This window comes from Nematostella vectensis, chromosome 1 (genome assembly GCF_932526225.1).
Source record: "Nematostella vectensis chromosome 1, jaNemVect1.1, whole genome shotgun sequence".
NCBI lineage: Eukaryota > Metazoa > Cnidaria > Anthozoa > Actiniaria > Edwardsiidae > Nematostella > Nematostella vectensis.
In genome coordinates, this window is record NC_064034.1 from 9,715,547 (window position 1) to 9,739,454 (window position 23,908).

The 23,908-nt window shown below is 44.6% G+C and overlaps 2 protein-coding genes and 1 long non-coding RNA gene across 3 annotated transcripts; 1 reads left to right on the forward strand and 2 right to left on the reverse strand.

The window, feature by feature from the left end:
* The first annotated feature begins 59 nt into the window (after nt 1-59).
* Nucleotides 60-15,577, forward strand: LOC5520329 (FYVE, RhoGEF and PH domain-containing protein 1). Its single transcript, XM_001640198.3, has 15 exons — nt 60-687; nt 3,349-4,964; nt 5,330-5,397; nt 5,767-5,797; nt 6,150-6,298; nt 6,576-6,630; nt 11,331-11,432; nt 11,528-11,666; nt 12,026-12,084; nt 12,165-12,236; nt 12,355-12,432; nt 12,711-13,409; nt 14,002-14,061; nt 14,385-14,479; nt 15,174-15,577. The coding sequence occupies exons 2-15, from the start codon at nt 3,363-3,365 to the stop codon at nt 15,334-15,336; spliced, it is 3,372 nt and encodes a 1,123-aa protein (XP_001640248.3). The 5' UTR covers nt 60-687; nt 3,349-3,362; the 3' UTR covers nt 15,337-15,577.
* Nucleotides 15,578-16,713: 1,136 nt separating this feature from the next.
* Nucleotides 16,714-21,272, reverse strand: LOC116603737. Its single transcript, XM_048725077.1, has 6 exons — nt 21,135-21,272; nt 20,410-20,560; nt 18,565-18,819; nt 17,992-18,133; nt 17,403-17,533; nt 16,714-17,168 (listed from the first exon to the last, which is right to left on the reverse strand). Exons 3-6 carry the CDS (start codon nt 18,817-18,819, stop codon nt 16,956-16,958), a joined length of 741 nt encoding a protein of 246 aa, XP_048581034.1. The 5' UTR covers nt 20,410-20,560; nt 21,135-21,272; the 3' UTR covers nt 16,714-16,955.
* Nucleotides 21,273-22,996: 1,724 nt separating this feature from the next.
* On the reverse strand, nt 22,997-23,847 carry LOC125563417. Its single transcript, XR_007308440.1, has 2 exons — nt 23,673-23,847; nt 22,997-23,564 (listed from the first exon to the last, which is right to left on the reverse strand). It is a non-coding gene; the product is annotated as an uncharacterized LOC125563417 (long non-coding RNA).
* Nucleotides 23,848-23,908: the final 61 nt, after the last annotated feature.

The window sequence follows — 23,908 nt, forward strand, 5'->3', positions numbered from 1 at the left end:
CTCATAGGTCAGCAGAGGTTCTGTAATTCCACAGGAAGCCCACTACCATAAAGATGCTGTCATAATTTAAGGTCAAGCTACGAGTTGATCTCCCATTCTTCAAGCTTTCGTGGTATTTCTTCAGGGGCCGGTTGCACAAAGCCTATATAAGTCTACTTTAAGTTTCTAAATATGTTTTATTTTTGCCTCTGAATTGTACTGGGGCCGGATAACTATTCGCTGGATAGGGATTTTATCCGGCGGTTAGCGCCTATCCGGCGGATAACTTATCCACGCTTTGTGCAACCGGCCCCAGCAGATTACTACTTTTTCATCTAAACATATCTAAATTGCTTTTCATAGGCATAAATAAGAGTTGAGTTTTGTAATCTAGTAGCCCTGTTGGATTTTTCAGTGAGAGGGCCTGAGTACTAGTAGGAACATTTCAGCTTCGCTTCAGCGCGGAGTATTACATTACAAATGTTTTGATCATGGAAATCTACGAAACCACAAGATTTACCCATTGAAATCCGACCTGATCAAACTTATAAGTCTTCTACAAGTCGTAAAACAGATTAATATGCGAAATTCCAACAGCTGTACATGTTTAACCGTTATCTATCTTGTACAAAAAGGATAACGGCAGGCGCTAGAGAAGACAATCGTCTCCACATTGTCAACAGGAAATGAGATCAATCATCTAATTGTGTAAGTAAATGGTCCCCGTTGAGGCTTCACTGCACTTTTAATGTAGTTCGTGTGTGTAGCGTGCTTTTTCTTTTATTTCCGTGAGTAAGTATCCACAAACCGTAACGTGAATTGCTTTGAAAGAAATTACCTGAAAACATTGACTTACTTCCTTAAGCCTCTTATTTTATTATGAAATTTGAAGATATCCAACCCGCTTTTTATCTTATATCGCTGTTGGAATGACATTTTGAATTTGGGAATCCCCTGATGAACATCATTAGTGACATCCTGTGCCTTTTGAAATATAATTCACAAGTGAAAGCACTTAAGAGAACCATTTACTTCCGTATGGTGAGCAAAATAGAATAGGGAACTGAAGCATGCAAAACGTAAAACGCCTCGGACGTTGGATTTGCTTGGCGCCGTTCTCAGCGTTCCAACTATGCTTTCAACTACCTGGCTAGCCCACTTTTCACGTTGTTGACAACGTAGTTGGAACATCCAGGACAGGGCGCACTCGAATCCAATGTCCGCATTCTAGGTTTTTGCCTTCTTGGTTTTCAACATCCGCGTTTTAGGTTTTCGCGTGCTTAAGGTCCCTAATGAGTACAGTAAGACTTACAGTACTTACAGTAATAAATTCTAAGAAAAATGTCTTGCAAATTTATACCTCATGAAACTCATTTGATATTGAGTACTTGTTGTTAAGTGTCTGTTTAAATTCCATTGATACCTATGGAATAGCTTGATATATATTCCAAGTATACCGTAGACAAAATCGCTCACGCTCGCGTCGGATTAAAGAAAATGCCAACAAACTATATATCAATTTAAAGCTTAATGATTGTACTTTCCTCCTAAGATCGTTATTTTTATACGCGCTTAATTTTGAGTGCTTTTTCCTGGTCGGAAGTGCGAAATCGACCACTTTTAAACATGCAAATTATTTATACACACCAAAAGCGGGTAACCTCCCGGGATCTGCTTTATATCTTTCATCATGTACTGAACTGACAAACCGTGTCTACATTTGACGTCACATAGCCTCGTTGATTAATAATCAAGGGTCAAAGTTATAATTTTGCTTCTTTGGCTACAACGCACTAATAAAGTCTGTAGCAAAAAAAGCTATTGATTATCCGCGGCACGGTGTGACAGAACAATATCTATACTAGACGCTTGCCAAGTTGCCCAGGAATCGGGCGGTTAAAAGTGTACCTTTAATTCACATATTTAGGGTAAGATGGAGTGAAATTTGATTGCGAGATATCGGGGATTGAAGTTGTGTAAACATTAGAGGCAGCGTGACAGTAATGACAGACGAAGAGCAAGTAAAGCCACGTAAGGCAACCAATCACATTGCACGCTCTACACGCAGCGGGAAAACTCTTAGGCGCTCAAATGTCATAGCGCTAGCCGTGCAAGTGAAGGAAGATGCCTAGACCGAAGCGAGCTTGCACCGAAGAAAAGAAGAGTGTGAAAAAATTAAAAAGACCGCGAAAGGAGACAACTCTATGTTTTGGGCTTTCTTTCTCGCTTAGCCTTCTTCGAAGAAAGCCAAGCATTCTTACTTAATCTTGGTGTCGTTTACAACTATGCAAAATTTAGAGTAAACGCTTATAAAGTTGATATAAATACGGATAAATCTTGGATAAAACGTCGATAATTATACTGACGCGCTTGTATGCTAATTAGAGGGAAAAGCCGTAAAAGTTCCCCGGATGTTGATCGCAGGACTTTGAGCTAATTAAACAGGATTATGGGATTATTGACGCCTTCGAGAGTAATGCTACACTCGTTCGAATTCGGTTTTTCTTGAATATCTGGCGGAGTATTTAAGATTTTGGTGGTATTTTTTTGCTAACATCTATAGTGTGCATATTGTCATCGAATGGCATAATAAAAAAATTTCACCCGAAATGAAGCCATTTGGGTCTACGGTATCGTTAAGATCAGGCCTGTAGCCAGAATCAAAATTTTACCGAGGAAAAGCTAGCCACAGGATGATAAATCCAAGAAATCTCGTACTTTTCAATTGTGAAACACTAAACATCAAAATTTTACCAAGGCGAATGCCTCACTTGCATCAAATGCTGGCTACAGCCCTGAAGATCTGCACCTTTAGCCCTGTTAGTGCCTGTTTGCACTTGCCAAAATTCTGTTAGTTTTGCAAAAATATCTGCCAAAACAAGCAGTTTTAATGCAAACAATTAAACCCGTCCAAAATTGTGAGACTGAACTGAACTTCAAAGAAGCCAGTGTGTCTTGCCTCTTAGTAGTGTGAAAATTTCTTGACAGCACTCACTCATCAGATTTATGTCATCAACCATAAAGATGTGCCTACCCAGTAGATTGCTGCCATTCTCACAATGGATGGATTTTTTATTGGTGTAGGAAATTCACAAATGCTAAGTGCAAGCGTGGTTCCCAAGATCAGAGATAGAAAAAATTGTTAAGAATTGTCAAAACTTTTTGCTTTACTGCAAATGGGCCCTTATTTGAACATTGGACTAGCCTGAAAAAGCTTATATCAGCATTTAACTAATTACAAGACAATGCAGAAATTATTGGGGCAAAAGTTAGCTGATTGCACATATTATCATTCTGTTAAATTCACAATTGTAGTTTCCCTGGTTTTAAGGGTAACTCCATGTAACTCCAATAACATCCTTTGTATAGATTGCAATGATGTGATGGCATCCAGTAGTCTTGCTCGACTGAAGGCTGGTCTCTTGAGAAGCAAGCCAGAACCAAACCCTAAGCAAACAGCTAAGACAAAGAAAGACAACACTGCAGAATATGAATCAGTTGAGGATAGATTTGAGAAGAAGAGAAAATCCAAAATCGAGGATTATGTGAGGCTATCAAGATCCTATTCTGATCTTGATATCCCTGGAACTTTAGTTATATCCAGTCAACTTGGTCTTTTTTCAATGGACAATGGAGGAAAAAAGCCTAGTAAAGGAAAATTTGAACAGAAAGTAAAACCTGAATGTTCTTCTACTGAAGGCAGGGCAGTGTTTTATGAACCTGATGCAGACAAATTCCAAGATATTAGATCTAGATTCTCGCAAGCCGCTAAAGTGGATGACCTGTTTAAGGAACAGCAAACTGAGGAGTTCTTGAATCCCCTTCATAAGGGAAACAAAAGAAGAAAACTGCCTAATCCAGTAAAGATAAACTCAGACACCCCAGTAATACCTCACTTTGACAGCACAGATAAACAGGATGTCTTTGAAGATACTAAAAGCAGTCCATTGACTGCCCAGAAACAGCTTACCCCAAAGCCATCACCACCCAGTAAGCCATTTAAGCCATCTCCTCCGCCTAAACCAAGCATAGCCCCTAAGCCTTCCTTGGCTATCAAACCAGCAATTTCACCTAAACCAACATTGAAACCAAAGCCATCATTGCAGGAGATAAAACAGAAAGAGATTAGGGTAACTAACTCTGATAAAGAATCCAATCAAACTGTGCTTGATCCAGAAACAACAACAGAAAAGCCCTGTCCACCACCAAGAAATCGTAAGAAAAAAATAATAAAAAATGAGGCTTATACAAGTCTTAGACCTAGTCTAGTCACATATTTAGATAAAGAAACCATTTCTTCAAAATATCTCCCATCACACACACAGGAAGTTCAAGTCACTCAAAAACATGATCAACATGCTGATCTTTACTCTCCTGCAGAAGAAAAATGTGAGTCTGATTTAAATCAGCTTGGTAGTGCTTCAAAAGGGACAGTATTTTACCTTTCGATAGATAAAGAGAAATTTGATGACTTTTCTGTCCAAGAAATTAAATGTGAAACAGGCCATGAGTATGATGATGTTGAATGTAGCGATGTACATGTGTATGATGATGTTGAATGTAGGGAAGTACATGAGTATGATGATGTAGAACAAAGTGAAAAACCTTGTGAGGATGCAATTGATAAAAAATACCAAATCATGGAAGACAGTAAAGAAAATCAAGATGGAAGTCTTGAATGTCAAGCCAAGGATTCAATATGTGATGGCACTCAAAAGAAATATCCTCATCCCTATGAAAATGTCTTGGAAAATCCCTCATCAAAAACTAATCCCTATGAAAATGTTGAACTTTCTAATGGCCCCAGTGAGAGCCCAAAACCTGTTTATCCATATGAGAATGTTGAGCTAAAACATGAGGATCCATATGATGTTGTTGCCAATAGTGATGATAGCGATGGCTGGGACTCTGATGAGTTTGATGATGAGGATGATGATAATGCTACCCTTGGAGAAGACAGGAATAAAAAACAAGAGCTGGATTTGGTATGTATTGGATCTATCACATAACTTGGTATAACTAGAAAAACTACAGACAAGCTGTAGAATAACTAGGTGGCCTCTTTTGCTCTGACGAAGAGCTAATGCTTGAAGCATCAGCGTTCAACATTTTTCAACCTTGTGTTGATTTATAGCATATCAATATCATACAATAATATAACATGATTGTACCTTATTAGTCCTTTTTTTGTCTTGGCTCATGCAGATGGAGATCTTTTTTTACAGTCATTTCTCTTTGCATTCTCACCCACCCCTTATCACAATCAAATGGCTATTGCATTTTTCAACACTTTTCTTTTGCTGTGTGATTATAATGCTGTATTGTACGTGTTTTGTCAATTTGTTTACAGGTTTTTCCTGATGCAAGAAGTAAGAAGCTCTACAACATTGCCCACGAGATTCTAACGACTGAAAGAGCGTGAGTACCAAGCCCCACATCCACTCTAGTGGGGAAGTTTGTCCCATATTTCCCTCCCCCTGACTATAGGCCTTTTCTATTAAGCCATATTACCCTGACATGCAAACAATAAATGATGCACTGTGTAATACCTGACACACTATGTAATACCTGAAGCACTGAAGGAATTCGGTTTTATCAAAGCACTCAAGAATTATTTCAAAATGTGTTAAAAGTTATTATAAAGTGTGTCAAAAGATATTACACAGTGCATCAGGTATTACAAAGTGCATTTGCTCAGACCTCCTATTTTTATTGAGACTAGTTTGAAATTTAAAAGGCTTTCTTCTCAGTCACAGAGTATTTTGATGCTCAAATATTGGTTTTCAGGTATGTTAAAAGACTTCGTCTGCTTGACAAGGTACAGTATGTACTTTTTTTTAATCGATTAAATTCTATTATTCCCACGCTGTAACATCAACCCTCCCTCTCGCTCAACTGACTCCTGATAAAATCAATATTTAATTTAATCCTTTCTTCTTTTGACATCATGTGGATGTCCTTATAATAAGTCATAACAGCAAATTTCTTGGAATATTCCTGGAATATTACCTTGACATCAATAGGCGGGTCCACTGAGTGTGCTCCATTTTAACCAGTTGTATAATAGCATGAAAGAGCTTTCACGGTTAACAAGAGCACAGACAAAACAGTTCCTTGTATGGTTATTTTCAATGCTTCTAAAAACTATTTGTTTTTTGTTTTTATCGTAGGTGTTTTTTGCTCGGCTGGATACTGAATGCTGTGCTCCAGGATTAATTACACCAGAGGTTATGCAAGACATATTTGCCAACATTGGGAGCATCCATAAGTTTCACAGTGACTTCTTGCTACCAAAACTAGAGGAGAGAATGGCCCAGTGGTGAGTTTTGAGCCCAAATGTTTTAAAGGACAGCATGTCTTGTGTCTAAAAATGTGGAAACTTTGAGACACTCCTATTAATAATAGAAATTAGGGAAGTTGTTTGCCTTTACTTACGAGCACCTGAATATATTAAGTCCAACACTGTGTTGTTTTATAAGGGATGGGTGAAAAGTAAAGGCTTAAAGTACACCTTGAATTCCAACTTCGACCTCATTGGCTATTGACTCAGACCCCAATAACTGCTGGATAATATAGCTTTTTGTCTTTGTATTCAGGACTACAAATAACACCTTAGGAGATATTTTAAAGACCCTTGCACCATTCTTAAAGGTACTGTACTATTCCATATGATAAATCAAATTATTCTCAGGTACTGTACTATTCCGTCTGATAAATCAAATTATTCTCAGGTACTGTACTATTCCGTCTGATAAATCAAATTATTCTCAGGTACTGTACTATTCCGTCTGATAAATCAAATCATTCTGAGGTTCTGTACAATTCCATATGATAAATCAAATTATTCTCAGGTACTGTACTATTCCGTCTGATAAATCAAATTATTCTCAGGTACTGTACTATTCCTTCTGATAAATCAAATCATTCTGAGGTTCTGTACTATTCCATATGATAAATCAAATCATTCTCAGGTACTGTACTGTTCCATATGATTTATCAAATCGCCATCCGGCTGATAGTGTGTAGATTTCAAGAACAGCATGGGGATGCAAGCGTGGGGCTGGGACGAGAGCGGCATGGGGATGCAAGTGTGGGGCTGGGATGAGAGTTGCATGGGGACGCAAGTGTGGGGCTGGGAAGAGAGCAGCATAGGGACGCAAGTTTGGGTCTGGGACGAGAGCGGCATGGGGACGCAAGTGTGGGGCTGGGAAGAAATTGGCATGGGGACGCAAGCGTGGGGCTGGGAAGAGAGCGGCATGGGAATGCAAGTGTGGGGATGGGATAAGAGTTGCATGGGGACGCAAGTGTGGGGCTGGGAAGAGAGTGGCATGGGGACGCAAGTGTGGGGCTGGGAAGAGAGTTGCATGGGGATGCAAGTGTGGGTCTGGGACGAGAGTGGCATGGGGACGCAAGTGTGGGGCTGGGACGAGAGTGGCATGGGGATGCAAGTGTGGGGCTGGGATGAGAGTTGCATGGGGACGCAAGCGTGGGGCTGGGAAGAGAGTGGCATGGGGACGCAAGTGTGGGGCTGGGACGAGAGTGGCATGGGGATGCAAGTGTGGGGCTGGGATGAGAGTTGCATGGGGACGCAAGTGTGTGGCTGGGAAGAGAGCGGCATGGGGACGCAAGTGTGGGGAAGGGACGAGAGTGGCATGGGGACGCAAGTGTGGGGCTGGGATGAGAGTGGCATGGGGACGCAAGTGTGGGACTGGGAAGAGAGTGGCATGGGGACACAAGTGTGGGGCTGGGAAGAGAGCGGCATGGGGACGCAAGTGTGGGGATGGGACGAGAGTGACATGGGGACGCAAGTGTGGGGCTGGGACGAGAGTTGCATGGGGACGCAAGCGTGGGGCTGGGAAGAGAGCAGCATGGGGATGCAAGTGTGGGGCTGGGATGAGTATTGCATGGGGACGCAAGTGTGGGGCTGGGAAGAGAGCGGCATGGGGACGCAAGTGTGTGACTGGGACGAGAGTGGCATGGGGACACAAGTGTGTGACTGGGACGAGAGTGGCATGGGGACACAAGTGTGTGGCTGGGAAGAGAGCGGCATGGGGACGCAAGTGTGGGGCTGGGAAGAGAGCGGCATGGGGACGCAAGTGTGTGACTGGGAAGAGAGTGGCATGGGGACACAAGTGTGTGGCTGGGAAGAGAGCGGCATGGGGACGCAAGTGTGGGGAAGGGACGAGAGTGGCATGGGGACACAAGTGTGTGGCTGGGAAGAGAGCGGCATGGGGACGCAAGTGTGGGGAAGGGACGAGAGTGGCATGGGGACACAAGTGTGTGGCTGGGAAGAGAGCGGCATGGGGACGCAAGTGTGGGGATGGGACGAGAGTGGCATGGGGACGCAAGCGTGGGGCTGGGAAGAGAGCGGCATGGGGATGCAAGTGTGTGGCTGGGAAGAGAGTGGCATGGGGACGCAAGCGTGGGGCTGGGAAGAGAGCGGCATGGGGATGCAAGTGTGGGGATGGGATAAGAGTTGCATGGGGACGCAAGCGTGGGGCTGGGAAGAGAGCGGCATGGGGACGCAAGTGTGGGGATGGGACGAGAGTGGCATGGGGACGCAAGTGTGTGGCTGGGAAGAGAGCGGCATGGGGACGCAAGTGTGGGGAAGGGACGAGAGTGGCATGGGGACGCAAGTGTGGGGCTGGGAAGAGAGCGGCATGGGGACGCAAGTGTGTGACTGGGACGAGAGTGGCATGGGGACACAAGTGTGTGACTGGGACGAGAGTGGCATGGGGACACAAGTGTGTGGCTGGGAAGAGAGCGGCATGGGGACGCAAGTGTGGGGCTGGGAAGAGAGCGGCATGGGGACGCAAGTGTGTGACTGGGAAGAGAGTGGCATGGGGACACAAGTGTGTGGCTGGGAAGAGAGCGGCATGGGGACGCAAGTGTGTGACTGGGAAGAGAGTGGCATGGGGACACAAGTGTGTGGCTGGGAAGAGAGCGGCATGGGGACGCAAGTGTGGGGAAGGGACGAGAGTGGCATGGGGACACAAGTGTGTGGCTGGGAAGAGAGCGGCATGGGGACGCAAGTGTGGGGATGGGACGAGAGTGGCATGGGGACGCAAGCGTGGGGCTGGGAAGAGAGCGGCATGGGGATGCAAGTGTGTGGCTGGGAAGAGAGTGGCATGGGGACGCAAGCGTGGGGCTGGGAAGAGAGCGGCATGGGGATGCAAGTGTGGGGATGGGATAAGAGTTGCATGGGGACGCAAGCGTGGGGCTGGGAAGAGAGCGGCATGGGGACGCAAGTGTGGGGATGGGACGAGAGTGGCATGGGGACGCAAGTGTGTGGCTGGGAAGAGAGCGGCATGGGGACGCAAGTGTGGGGAAGGGACGAGAGTGGCATGGGGACGCAAGTGTGGGGCTGGGATGAGAGTGGCATGGGGACGCAAGTGTGGGACTGGGAAGAGAGTGGCATGGGGACACAAGTGTGGGGCTGGGATGAGAGTTGCATGGGGACGCAAGCGTGGGGCTGGGAAGAGAGTGACATGGGGACGCAAGTGTGGGGCTGGGATGAGAGTGGCATGGGGACGCAAGTGTGGGACTGGGAAGAGAGTGACATGGGGACGCAAGTGTGGGGCTGGGACGAGAGTTGCATGGGGATGCAAGTGTGGGGCTGGGATGAGAGTTGCATGGAGACGCAAGTGTGGGGCTGGGATGAGAGTGGCATGGGGACACAAGTGTGTGGCTGGGAAGAGAGCGGCATGGGGACACAAGTGTGGGGCTGGGACGAGAGTTGCACGGGGACACAAGTGTGTGGCTGGGAAGAGAGCGGCATGGGGATGCAAGTGTGGGGCTGGGACAAGAGCGGCATGGGGACGCAAGTGTGGGGCTGGGAAGAGAGTGGCATGGGGACGCAAGCGTGGGGCTGGGAAGAGAGCGGCATGGGGATGCAAGTGTGGGGATGGGATAAGAGTTGCATGGGGACGCAAGCGTGGGGCTGGGAAGAGAGCGGCATGGGGACGCAAGTGTGGGGCTGGGAAGAGAGTTGCATGGGGATGCAAGTGTGGGGATGGGATGAGAAATGCATGTGGACGCAAGTGTGGGGCTGGGACGAGAGTTGCATGGGGACACAAGTGTGGGGCTGGGAAGAGAGCGGCATGGGGACGCAAGTGTGGGGATGAGACGAGAGCGGCATGGGGACACAAGTGTGGGGCTGGGAAGAGATTGGCATGGGGATGCAAGTGTGGGGATGGGACGAGAGTTGCATTGAGACGCAAGTGTGGGGCTGGGACGAGAGTTGCACGGGGACACAAGTGTGGGGCTGGGAAGAGAGTGGCATGGGGACGCAAGTGTGGGGCTGGGACGAGAGTTGCACGGGGACACAAGTGTGTGGCTGGGAAGAGAGCGGCATGGGGACGCAAGTGTGGGGCTGGGATGAGAGTTGCATGGGGACGCAAGTGTGGGGCTGGGAAGAGAGCGGCATGGGGACGCAAGTGTGGGGATGGGATGAGAGTTGCATGGGGACGCAAGTGTGGGGCTGGGAAGTAATTGGCATGGGGACACAAGTGTGGGGCTGGGAAGAGAGCGGCATGGGGACACAAGTGTGGGGCTGGGAAGAGAGCGGCATGGGGATGCAAGTGTGTGGATGGGACGAGAGTGGCATGGGGATGCAAGTGTGGGGATGAGATGAGAGTGGCGTGGGGATGCAAGTGTGGAGATCAGATGAGAGTTGCACGGGGACACAAGTGTGGGGATGGGAAGAGAGTGGCATGGGGACGCAAGTGTGGGTCTGGGACGAGAGTGGCATGGGGATGCAAGCGTGGGGCTGGGAAGAGAGCGGCATGGGGATGCAAGTGTGGGGCTGGGAAGAGATTGGCATGGGGCTGCAAGTGTGGGTCTGGGAAGAGAGTGGCACGGGGACACAAGTGTGGGGCTGGGAAGAGAGCGGCATGGGGATGCAAGTGTGGGGCTGGGAAGAGAGCGGCATGGGGATGCAAGTGTGGGGATGGGATAAGAGTTGCATGGGGACGCAAGTGTGGGGCTGGGACGAGAGCGGCATGGGGAGGGAAGTGTGTGACTGGGAAGAGAGCGGCATGGGGACGCAAGCGTGGGACTGGGAAGAGATTGGCATGGGGCTGCAAGTGTGGGGCTGGGACGAGAGCGGCATGGGGACGCAAGTGTGGGACTGGGAAGAGAGTGGCATGGGGATGCAAGTGTGTGGCTGGGAAGAGATTGGCATGGGGAGGCGCGTGTCGTTGAGACAACGGAGTCGTGATAGGCGCGGCTCTACGCCATGTCTCCCCTAGGAGTTGATAATTACCCTAGATGTCGCTATATATACAGTAAATACATTGTAAAGGTGTAAGAACTGGGCATAGAGCTCACCAATAAACAAATCTTTCACTTAGATGTACAGCGCATATGTTGGCAACTTCGATAAGGCAAATGAGACGGTTTCTGTCTGGTTAAAGAAACTGCCAAAGTTTGCATCCGTCATCAACGAAATTCAGGTATATAATAATGAAAGTTGCCATTCGTTAAAATGCATGGTCTTGAAATAAATAATAAACGTTCTTATTGCAACATTTTTGTTCCCGTCAACCAGAGAAGCCCAGAAAGTGAGAACCTCACGCTTCAACATCACATGTTAGAGCCAATCCAAAGAGTTCCACGTTACAAGCTGCTACTCACTGACTACATCAACAAGTTGCCCGAGGATTCACCTGATGTTAATGCCACAAAAGGTAAGCAAGTGATTATGTGATAAAGATGTTTTACAATATAACTTATGCGCCACTACGGCTTCGTAAGACTACCACAATCAAAACGTATTGACGGATGCATTGCGTTTTTACCAATGGCTTTTTCTTGAGACAAACGAGGCTATAGTTTGGCCACGAAATGTTTTTATTTTCTCGATAGAGAGTCAGAGTAAAATTGTCTTGTATCTCTGTCATGAGAGGTGAGGGAGTGGCGATGGCTGTTGTGCTACCCACATACTTACGCTTATGATATAAGTACACTTTGGTACAGTCTGTATCTACGCTAAGTGGAGGTGGTGAACTTCGGGGACACGTTTTAACTTCCATATTTGTTTTTGAAGACGCCCTGGCGATTGTTTCCAAAGCTGCACAGCAGTCCAATGAGATAATGAAGAAGACGGTGAGCTTTACTTCTGTTGAACCTTACAAAATGTTCGCAAGTTTGAAAAATAAATTTTATTTGGTTCTTTTTATTTGCAGGAACGCTTCCAAAAGTTGCTTGAGATTCAGGAGAGACTGCTTGAGCAATCTGATATTATTACACCCAGTAGGGTAAGTCATCAGTCGTCCTGAACTTGTCACGCGCTTGATCTCAGTAACTGGGCTTAATGGCAAGACTATGGGGGCAGTCAGAAAATCTCTCTTTTGTCTGACTCATTGTTATCCACAGGAATTCGTGAAGGAGGGGGTAATACGTAAAGTGTCCGCCCGCAAGCATGTTGGACAGCAGGACCGATACCTTATTTTGGTGAGCTGTTATTTTTATTTATAACGCCATTTCGGTATTTGGAAGAAGGCTGTCGGAAATCGAGGCTCTGCTTGTTACTTTGGCCATTTTGGACAACGTTCTTCCCAATTTGCCGGTGCACTGAACCGATTGTTTTCCCCACTTAGAACAATGGATTATGGATTGCTTAAGTGCAGCCGCCCCGATCGTAACGATTATGTAAGGGAATCAGAGTTGCATTAAGGACAGTACGTAGTAGAAAGCGTCTAAATGAGTTTAACACGATACCTGATTTTTAGTTTAACGACAAGCTATTGTGCTGCTCCAAGTTTCCTACCGGAAAGTTAAAGATGAGAATAACAATGGACGTGGATGGAATGGCAGTCGGGGACGCTGGAGAGGACATCGATGAACCCAACACCTTCCGCATCACCAGCAAGCAGAGAGTCGTGGACTTCTCCGCGGAGACTGAGGACGAAAAGGAACAATGGATAAAGGCAGTGAGTGACGTCATTGCAGAGTGGAAGCGAAAAATGGAAAGCTACAAGCGAGTCAACGAAGAGAAGGACAGCACTGTGCGCGACTCATTACGTGATAATGAGCTTGGTACCAAAGCACCGGCGTGGATCCGTGACGAATCCGTGACCATGTGCATGTTGTGTGACGCGCTGTTCACGCTGACACGCCGCCGTCACCATTGCCGTGCTTGCGGCGGTATTTACTGCAATGCGTGCTCCCACAATAAAGCCCCCCTCGAGTACCGTGACGGCAAACTCTGCAGGGTATGCCGATCCTGCCGCGAGATCCTAGTTCATGGGGTCAAAAAAACACCCATCGAGCAAAAAACGGCATCGATAGATACCCGTAGGCTGGCAGTGAAAGATAAAGTCCTTTTGTCTGGCTTCTTGGAGTATCGGGGTAGTGTGGAGAAGCACTGGGTCAAACGGTGGTGTGTGCTTTCTGACAACTTCGTGTTCTACTCCTACAAAGCAAGAAAGGTGAAGTAGAGATTACCAAGTTCCGTGAAAAGTTATGAGTTCGCAAAAGACCGTTTCCACGATGTTGCTCGCGCAATAAAATGCCACAGACTGGCGGGCCACAGCTGATAAAAAATGGCGTACGAAGTGGAGTTTACAGACGAAGCCATAGAAAATGCTGTCAGAGTGTTATAGTCAAATTGGCGCTAGAATCAAATACCCCTTCGCTCGCATTTTGGATCAGCTGTGGCCCGCCATTTTGGATGCGCGTGTCCACCAATCTATTTAGCATGTTGTGAGATTCCCCTAAAACGCACAATTGAGCAAGTTGCATTGTCCTTGTCGCATGTCGGTCGTTGTCTGTAGCATGTTGTACATTCCGCCAAGTCGCTCATATTCAGATTGTCGTTTGTCGCTCGTCGCTTATTCTGGCATGTTCAGCGATTCCGCCCGTCGCCCATACCCAGAATATCGTTTGTCGCCGCCCGAGAACAAATGTCGAGCGCAAAGAGAGTCCAGGTCTGGACTATGGCCCGTTGGGTCCGGCGTGTTGTGCTATTCCACCGAGTTTCTGCTCTGCCCGTCCTAACGCTTGTATTTTGTTTATCGCCAGGACACAAAGGCAGCGTTTAGTTTGCCTCTCCCAGGTTACACCGTGGACCAACCCAATCTGGTAAGTCATGTCCATTTAGCCGAACACCACAGAATACACAGGCCCTGTCAGCCGCCATTTTGTTATCCTAGCACATTACTATGTAAGTATGAAAAAGCATCCATTTCCATCGGCTGAATTTTGGAAGCAATTGTGATATTTTCAATTGAATTTAGTAAATGAATGATAAAGCTTTGTTTTTAGGTGATAATTTCGTGATTTTCTTGCATAATGTGTCTTTCATTATTGAAGAAAAGAGTATAACAAAGGTGTGGCTGACTGGGGCTCTTTCAAGGGTTTGTACTCATATATTGACATGAGCGCTTTGCCTCCTCATTTCTTAGGCAGATAGCATTGAGAAGAAGATGGTGATCAAGCTCCACCATAAGAATGTCGTAGTTCATTTCTTCGCTGCTGAAAATGAGAACAGTTTGAAAAGGTAATAAATCGGTATTCTAGTCTGCTAGTGGAGGGCGCAGTGGGGGGTGCCCCCCTCTACTCGACCGCCCAAAAGCTGTCTTTTGCTGTTGAAGAGAAGTGAGATCTTATAGTTTCATATGCTTTCTATGCCTGTTGACCTGCCCCTTTACAAACTACGTGCTGTTATTATCATTGTCATGGTCAAAATCCTTGTTACCCCCCACCACATCATCGTTAGCGTCGTCTTCGCCATTTCTGTCGACGTCATCGCCACTCATTTATCGTCATTATCTTTTCGTTGCCATTATCGTTTACAGAATTCCTGTTATCATAATCATCATAATTTTCATTTATTTGTGGGGTGGGGGTGGGGGGAAGGGAATTCGGTGCACGGTACAGAGGGCACAGCCACGTCCCTACTGGTCATTTCCCAAAAATGTTTGAAAATATTGGGGGGGAGGGGGGGGCGTATCCCAAGGGCCCCAACCCCTGCTACGGCCCTGCTTAGTCATTATCGTCACAGTTGTTTCCATTGTTATCACCATGACATCGTTATCATCATCGTCGTCGTCGTGCTCGTCATCATCATCATCATGACGATCTTCGTCATCTCCTGCCATAGTCGTTACCGTCGTCAGGGTTCTTATTGACACCTCATGCATATGCTCGCTGTTGCTGGTGTATAATCGTTCTGTGTCTTACTCTCTCTGCAGGTGGACTCATCACTTGTCGTATGCAGTCAAAGCAGAGACGATTCCCGAGGACATCACAGAGCCATTGGACAACAAGCAACGGTCAGAGAGCTGTCTAAGCAACCAGTCAGATGACAAGCAACGGTCTGATAGCAATTTGAGTAGCCAATCAGATGAGAAATAGCCAATACCAATTAGTATACTAATTTAGTATTAGTTTAAATTTCCTATTTAGAAGGGAAGGGACGTGATACAATTTCTCGATAAAACGATATTTTAGAGGAATATGTTTTATTTAGGAACAGATGATAAGATATTCGTTTATACAACTGAGTGATTATATATACATTATGCAAACAGCCTCAACATCCGTCAGAACTGCTGGCACGGACATGACGGGACAACCTGGAAAATTCGCAATTCGAGATAGAGAAAGAAGACACAATTTCTAACAATGGCCATCGGTTTCTTGTATTCCGGACTGATTTTTGAAACACAAATAACGCGAGGCCGAAATGCACATACCCAGATTTTTGCTTTTTAATATATTTTTTCCTTGATCATCCTTGCGCTATGTATGAGCTCAGGGACGAAAAGCTCAAATTTCAATGACACTTTACACAAAGTCGCATCAATTTTAAAAAAGTCGCATTTGATATTTTTTTAGCTATTACTCACTAAGTACTTAGAGAAATTTTCCGCCTTATTAGATCTGAAATGAGCTTATTTGAAGCGTTAAGTCATGTTTTTCCGTCATGTCGCTGGCACAGCCTTCCTTGGCTGACGAGATAAAGCACGTGGTTGGCGAACAACTTCGCTAGGAGTGCGAGGTATCAGCTTGATACCACCGTTTTAATTTATAGACGCATTGCCATCAGTTTTCTTCCGGTCGATTACGTAACATTCTCCGATGATTTTTAAAGAAAAATGCAAAATATTTCAAAATTGTAAAAGCAGTGTGTGTCTATTGGGAGTTTCTTTGAGGACGTGACTGATAATTTAGAGCGGAAGGCCTGTTAAATAGTGCGGATTTTTATAGATTATTTTGTCTCTTGTCGGCTGAGGCTACGGTCGGCCCTCTGGAGGTAAACAGGTGACAATGCCGCTTTAATGTGTTTTTTTTTTTAACAGCGCGGAATTTTGCATTTAATTGGTACGTTTCAAAAGAAATTTTAATTTAATTTAAAAAATGTTTTGCGTTTTCATATACCACTGAAAGAACCGCATTTTTTTTGTTTAAAACTATTTTAATTGAATCGCCATTTTAAGAAACTTAAAGTTCAACAAGATAAGAGTAGATATTTTGATAAATCTAATAAAGAATTTTTTAAGCTAATATATTATTATAAAGATAATGATGTATTCTTCTAAGATACATATTTAGTAGGACAACATAGGACAACAACAATAAAAATGCTCTTATTGTGTGATGCTGGACATTAGAAGAATTTCTCACTTTCTCTGTAAGATTTCTTAACTTTTCTGGAAAAACCTTGCGTGGCGCACTGCGGAAACCCCTGCCACTCTCTTCAGTATCATAGAAACCCATTATCACCAAAGATTTTGTCATAGTTTTATTTCTACGATGATAACAAACAAAAATATCAGCTTTATTCTGGGCTTTCTATAATTTTTATTTTCATTCTACGGCCTTCTCTTCAAAGGAATTCACCATTGCTCATTTAGAAAAAGGGAATTTATAGTCAATATTTAAGAGGGTGAACATTTTAACCTTACGAATGTTTTCTAACAAATACCTCAAAGAGTTTGTTTTTCTTTTTACGGGGCCTCTCAGCACAACTACTACGGTTGCTCGTTAGTACCAAAGAGAGAGCTAGCCACTGGGTATTCAATTGGGCCTCCTTGAGCAAGCGTCACTTTTCCATCGCTTTCAACAGAAAGGAACAGATCATTTCTTCCGCCGACGTTAAAACATCTGAATCGCGTGCTTCCATAGAAATAAAACGGCTCGAACTTCTGATTTTCTTGGACCGTTCCCGTGCTGGTATCAAAAGGCTGAAATGATACAAATAAATTCGTTAAACGTAAAACCTTCCAAGCAAAGCCATTTATTCAGTCCTTCCTTCAGAGGAACCTTTGGAAATGAGAAAAATACATATTTTCTTTGGGGAGAGAAGAAGGCGTTGGGTATCGTGTCGGTGGAAAAGCCATGTCAATCGGAGGCGATAGTGGATGGATAGAGGGAGGGCGTTTCACTTGAAAAGATGTTGACACGACTTCACTCCTAACCTGAACAATGACATCCTTGTGTTCTCCTACTCCAGTTATCAGCCATTTATTTGTGTCGTTGCTGCCTTCAAACTGAAGTCGGTATAATTTTGTTGAAGGAGTACTTTCATCCATGAATTGTATCTTTAAACCTTTGGAAAGACAGAGACAAACATAAAACAGAGGAATAAAAAGGCAGGGGTTTAAGTCATTAGTTGCCCCAGATGTTAAACCATGGTGACCACCCGTGCTTCTTTCCAATCCACGGCAGAATACAGGCGCGGATCCAGGATTTCCAATAGGGGGTGGATAATGACCGGATAGGGACGGCTTATAACTGATCCAGTGGTTCTTTGTAGGACACTACAGTGGTTTATGGTAGGTCACTACATAGATCTTAAAATACTTCATAACTTCACTCTGAATTGGATTTGTCGCGCCAGCAAAGTCAAGCAGGCTAACGCACATGCACAGTACCTCCCGTCCCTCAGACATTTATTTTCTTCAAACAAAGTGACTTTTTTTTACTAAAATAGGGGGGGTGTATATCCACCCAATCCTTCCCCCTGTTTCCGCCCCTGGAATATCATCGTGAAAAGACTAAGAATACCTGCGGGCGGATCTGAGTAGTGGCCGTCGCATTTCAAAGTACAAGGGTTTGTTGTCAGTTTCAGAAGACTCTCATTAGCTCGACTGCTCGGGTTCCACAGACGGTATGCTTTAGTAGGTTTGATAGGATGAGGCGGGCTTATCTGGGAAATAAGTAATAGGCCTGCTACTCAAACTTTAGTTCTAGCAGACAATCTGCAGTCAGAGTTTATTACTGGGTTACCTGTGGTAGTCTCTGACATATCAAAATTGTAACAGCCAGTTTGATCCTAGGCTCTAATTCCAGCCGTCGCAAGGCCTCATCGGCCCCACAAATGGGGCACGTACTCCGGGCTTACATAAACAATCTGAAAATCAAGCCTAGTTTGATCCCTACCCCCATTTACTTTTATGGAGTCCCTTTCCCGCCTGGAAAGCTGGTGTTTCTTACATTTCTTGCTCCAATCAGAGTTGAAATTTACACATTTACACATTTTTATATTGTTTTAATAATAACACAGGGCCAAAATGCAAAGCTTGGCCGTTTGCAAACAATTATATGTACAGACCGACGGACGGACAAGAAAGACCTTACCTGTGATTGTTTAAGCTCGGCTCTGATTTTGTCTTTGTTTTTTACACGATCTTCATCGGTGAGATTAATCCAGTCGCCGTGTTTCTTGCTGAAGCGTTGAAACAAGATTTTATCAGGGGTGATACCTTCGGGTATAACGTCTTCGAATGTTTTGAAAAACTTCTCTCGAAGTGCTGCCACGGTCAGTTCTCCATTGGGGTAAAACTCTATTATCCGTTTGTTAGAATAGAACGTGACAAGAACAGTCTTTGGCATCTGCAGAACAGCATAGGATTTGTTATGTTGTCAGACTACAGGACTATGTGCAACAGTTCTATACTGCTATCCTTACCACACAACATACCTACCCACTACCACCAAGGGCTCATAAGTAGGGGCAATCATCATATAACTGTCACGGCGTTTCCGAGGATCAGGCTATTTTTAGACGCGCGCGAACGAACGGGCCGGTAACGTTCCATAACGTTCCATTAAACGCGAAACCGCGCTATAAAAGGGATAGAAACGCCCCTTATTCACAACTCGAAAAGTTTGAAAACAACATTTCATAATAAAACTCTGAATGCGTCCTTTAAAACCCAAATAACTTCCTCATCTTTCTCAACTTGATGTTTCTATCTACCTTGGCTAGTTTATATGGAACCAAATATTCAATTTCGATAAGAAAATCCGATACGTCTTGACAGCCCGACGGCTGAGCAACAAGTTGTGTCGCTGCCCTGGGCAGCACGCTCCTTTCATAGCGCGGTTAACCCAAATGGCAGTACCGTGAGTGTGTGGGGTGCGAACTGACGACTTGACAAATAGCGCAACCTTCTCAAGCAAGCCACAGCGGTTATCGACATACCTACCGTCCCATCCCATACGCAGGGGGGGGGGGGGACAGGGGGTGCATCCCCAACCCTACAACGTCAGAAAGTCCGACAATAGCAAATTTGATAAAAAAAAGTATTCTAGATCACTCTGGTATGTCATAAGTCTATAAGTCACGTTTTTGTAGCCAAATCCGTTAAGAAAACGTCCCGTGGAGGTACTGCAATAGCGTTAAAAATCCCTTTTTGTTCTTTTCGGGGGAAGTCAGATTTTGATCAGAAAACTCACCCCTATCCCCCCCCCCCCCCAACACACACACACATACACCCCTGAAAAATTGGGTCAAATTTTTCGGATTTCGCACCCCCAAGAAAACTCCTGGGTACGGTCCTGTATATAATCCAAGAAGATATTTGATCATGAGTGCATGTTCGAAAGAGAAACATTGAATAATATCGTGTTCACAAATTTTGGAAGCTAATCAATGTATGTTCGAGGCTCTGTAACCACAGGGTGGTGAAGAGTAAGTGCCCACCACGAACTACGGAGTTATTTTTCAGGCTTTCACGAATCACGAATGTGTAGTAGTTCCAGAAAATATCCATACCCCCCCCCCCCCCCCCTTATTGAGGGGATTGGAAAATCCGGGGGTGCGCGGAAGCTTCAAAAGCTTTCATGAATCACGGTTTTAACTTTTGCTTTGCTCATGAATATTTGATTTAATATACATAGATCAACGCTCCTAGGTTAAACTAAAACGCAATGACATCAATGTTTATTTCTACGTATAAATGTAAAAATCGTGACGCGGAAAAAGTCGAAAAAACCTTTATAATCGATGCGGAGGGATTATAATACAGCCCCTGTCAAGTTTTGCAGTCTGTTTTGCAGTCGCTCTCGTTACACGATCTTCGTGTTTAAATTCTCGGCGACTACGGTCACATTTCACGAATTTAGAAACATCATGATGTCCCGGGATTATCTAGAATTGGTGAATTGTACTTCAACACACAACTAAAATTTGTTACATACCTTAGGCTGGAGTATAATATCCTTCAAGGCGTTGTGGAAGTGTTTATCTGTCTTCGCCCTGGCGTATCTCCCTTTAAATATGTATCTTCGCTATATATAGATCACCTTCCGCAGATTCGTCCAATGCGGGCTCTTCGCGAGGACTGTTAAGCTGAGACGGAGATAACCATGTTGAATATTTATGATGACAGTTTCGAGTATGTTATCTAACCAATCTCAAGATTTTTTGTGTTTAGACACTGCACACCTTGAATATAATGCTACCTTATTACATTTTATTTTCGCGCACTATAATTTAGCGAAACATCCCGTTCTCGGTGATCCAAACCCCGTTCCGGTGACCCAAATACCGTTCACGCCAATAGTCTAAATCGCCGATTCCCGGTAAAAACCTGCCCGAGCAATTGTCAGCGCTTATCAGGCTTTGTCGACATTCATAACGTTACTCAACCAGTTTGCTCAATCAGTTTGCTCGGTTGATTTAAAACAAAGGTCTACTTATATGGTATAGCATATGTTTCAGTATAGGGGGGGGGGGGGGGGGCGTATAGGGCGATAGGGCGAATGTATCATTTTTTGGCACCTAATCAATGCATGACTCTTTTTCTTTCGATAAATACAGAACAGGAGAAAATGATTCTGTATCAAAAATATTATTTCGTTCCGTTGTTATGTAGAATTCGTGACCTATACCTAACTATGAAATACATAAATAAAATCTATACCTTAGTATCCGTCGAGGCGCCTATGGAAGTGTTATATGGCTTCGCTCTGGTGAAACAAACATTACTTTGTAATAAACAGGGCAAAATTACACAATGCTGATTGGCTAGGGCAAAATTACTTTGCTGCGATTGGACGCTAGTCTGCTTAGAAGCAGCTTTTAGTGTTGTGTGACACTTAAAGCGGACTTTAGAAGCACACTAGCATACACACATTGGCACCAGTCGGGCCAAGACGGGACGCTAGCACAGTCTATTACCCGTGCATTTCGGCAACCATGGACAGCTGTTTCGTCCTTATTAGGACCCGTCAGCATGGCATAGCCGGTTTGCCTCAGTTAAACTTCATCGGCAAAAAAACTGCAGGGCTACTTCGACTCGAACGAAGTGCTTTAAACCACAGCTCAGATCCATGTGGGATCTAGCGTCCCGTCTTGGCCCGACTGGTGCCAATGTGTGTATGCTAGTGTGCTTTTAAAGTCCACACTTAAAGCGGCTGATAAGCAGACTAATTGGACGCACGCACGCGCTCACTTTTGCCCTCAATAAACGTGTAAAAATATGGGCTCCACGTAGAATCGGGAAACACAAAACGTTGTGTCGTCAACCGGCTTCGTGACTAGCTGCATATTTTAGCCACCGCGTCAGCCTGAAGTTCATCCTCGTTTCCAGGGTTTTCCCCTCACATCCCCCTTTTGTTTTGTCAATCGACTATATTTACGTTGCCGCCGCGGTGAAGCTGGAGCCTCTGGTACGAGACCTATTTCAAATCCTGCGTTCTGATTGGCTGAGATAATAATGGTCTATTAGTGGTCCGCCGCGTAACCTGACAAATATAGACGTGACAAATAGGGAGGGAGGGGGGGGGGGGGAGAGACAAAAGTTCCCATGACCTATACAGACGCTCATAACAAGCAACTGAGCGCCTGACATATAGGGACGTTACCAATTCCGAGTCCGTGCGAGACAAGGGGGACCACACAATGGTGGGTAGTCCCTATACGTCATGTTACGCTACGGATATAACTGAAATGCTCGGGAAAATGGCGGCTGAATTGGGTTTTGCACTTTTTAACGGATAATGTATTTATTTATTTATTTATTTATTTATTTATTTATTTATTTATTTATTTATTTATTTATTTATTTATTTATTTATTTATTTATTTATTTATTTATTTATTTATTTATTTATTTATTTATTTATTTATTTATTTATTTATTTATTTTAAGGCTTCTACCACTATTACACATATTGAAATAGCGGTAAGGTTGACACAAAAGAGCACGAATCCAACTCAAGTGTAACCCTTTACAATAAAAGAAAAAATATTTGGCAATAACGAAAACAACAAAATGAAGGTAAACATGGAGAAAAAGTAATTTGAGAAAAGCCCTACTCTAAATTGCTAATAGCAACAGGATGGTTGCGAAAGAATATTTCTAGCGCGGCAGCACTTAGGACAAACTGATTTCCATGTAATTGCATTTTCGGCATTAAAAGTAGTTTGTAGCGCCTGGCTATATCTGACTGCTAGTTTGTTTTTAAAAGAGGGTAGTGATGTCGTAGTGCGTATATCTACAGGGAGTGTATTCCACACCTTTGGGATTCGATTGAAAAATGAATTTTGAAAAAGCTTAGTTTTATAGAGGGGGGTGGCTATATCAAGGCTGCTCCTGTGGCGGGACGATCTTAGTGATGGCAATGGTTTAAAGTAATGCGAGGACGGATTATTATAGTAACCATTTAGGCATTTATACATAAAAACAAGGTCCTTAATTTCATGCCAGTAGGGGAGGGGTAGCAAATTTGCCTGTTCTAAGCGTTCCTGGTATGTGAGTTCAGCGCTATTTGTAAGTATCACTTTTGTCGCACGGCGTTGCAGAGCCTCCACTGATCTCATGTCCGTAATTGCTTGAGGTGCCCACACCTCGCTCGCGTATCCCACTGTTGATCTAACTATTGACAGATAAAGAGATCTTCTAGCATCTGTATCGAAGTCACGTAGATCGTTTCGTCGTAGGAACCCCAGCATTTGGTATCCCTTGGAAACGGCAATAGAGGACTGCTCGGACCACTTGAGGTCCCTGGCGACCACCACTCCTAGGTCTTTCTGAGCCGGAGTCAGCTTAAGTACGTGGCCATCGATCGAATAATTCGTTTCGATGGGGCTGCGTTTGCGAGTCACCCGCAGGACCTCGCACTTGTCGATGTTATAGCGCAGTTTCCATGCTCGGCTCCACTCTGATAGAACGTCAAGATCACTCTACAGTTTGACAGCGTCAGAGGGAGAGCTGATAGTACGGTAGCATTTGGTGTCATCCGCAAAAAGACTAAGTGAGGTACCAGGGTCCAAAAGGGCCGGTAAGTCATTGATGTAAACTAGGAAGAGTAGACGATCAAGTAGACTGCCTGAGGTACACCGGAGAGTACTGAAAAAAAAAGGCAAAAAATGTGGAATGAACAGAATAAAGATTTTCAACGATAAAAACAAAAAAAAAAACAAATGAAAGCGATTAATTCATGTAATATTTTTCAACCTCCAGCGGGATATCCCAGGTGTTTGTCCACAAAAAGTTTCATCTTGCATAATGGAGGTCAATCAGAGATCAGCTATCCAATAAAAGAAACGACCAAAAAAGAGCTGAATCGCTGTCTATAAGTATTTCATTCTTCGGTTCGACCAAATGGCACTGAATTAAAAGTCACGTTAATGTGGGGTCCCCCCACTCTCCCTCAATGCGATCAATACGAGCGGCCATCGGGGGAGGGGGGA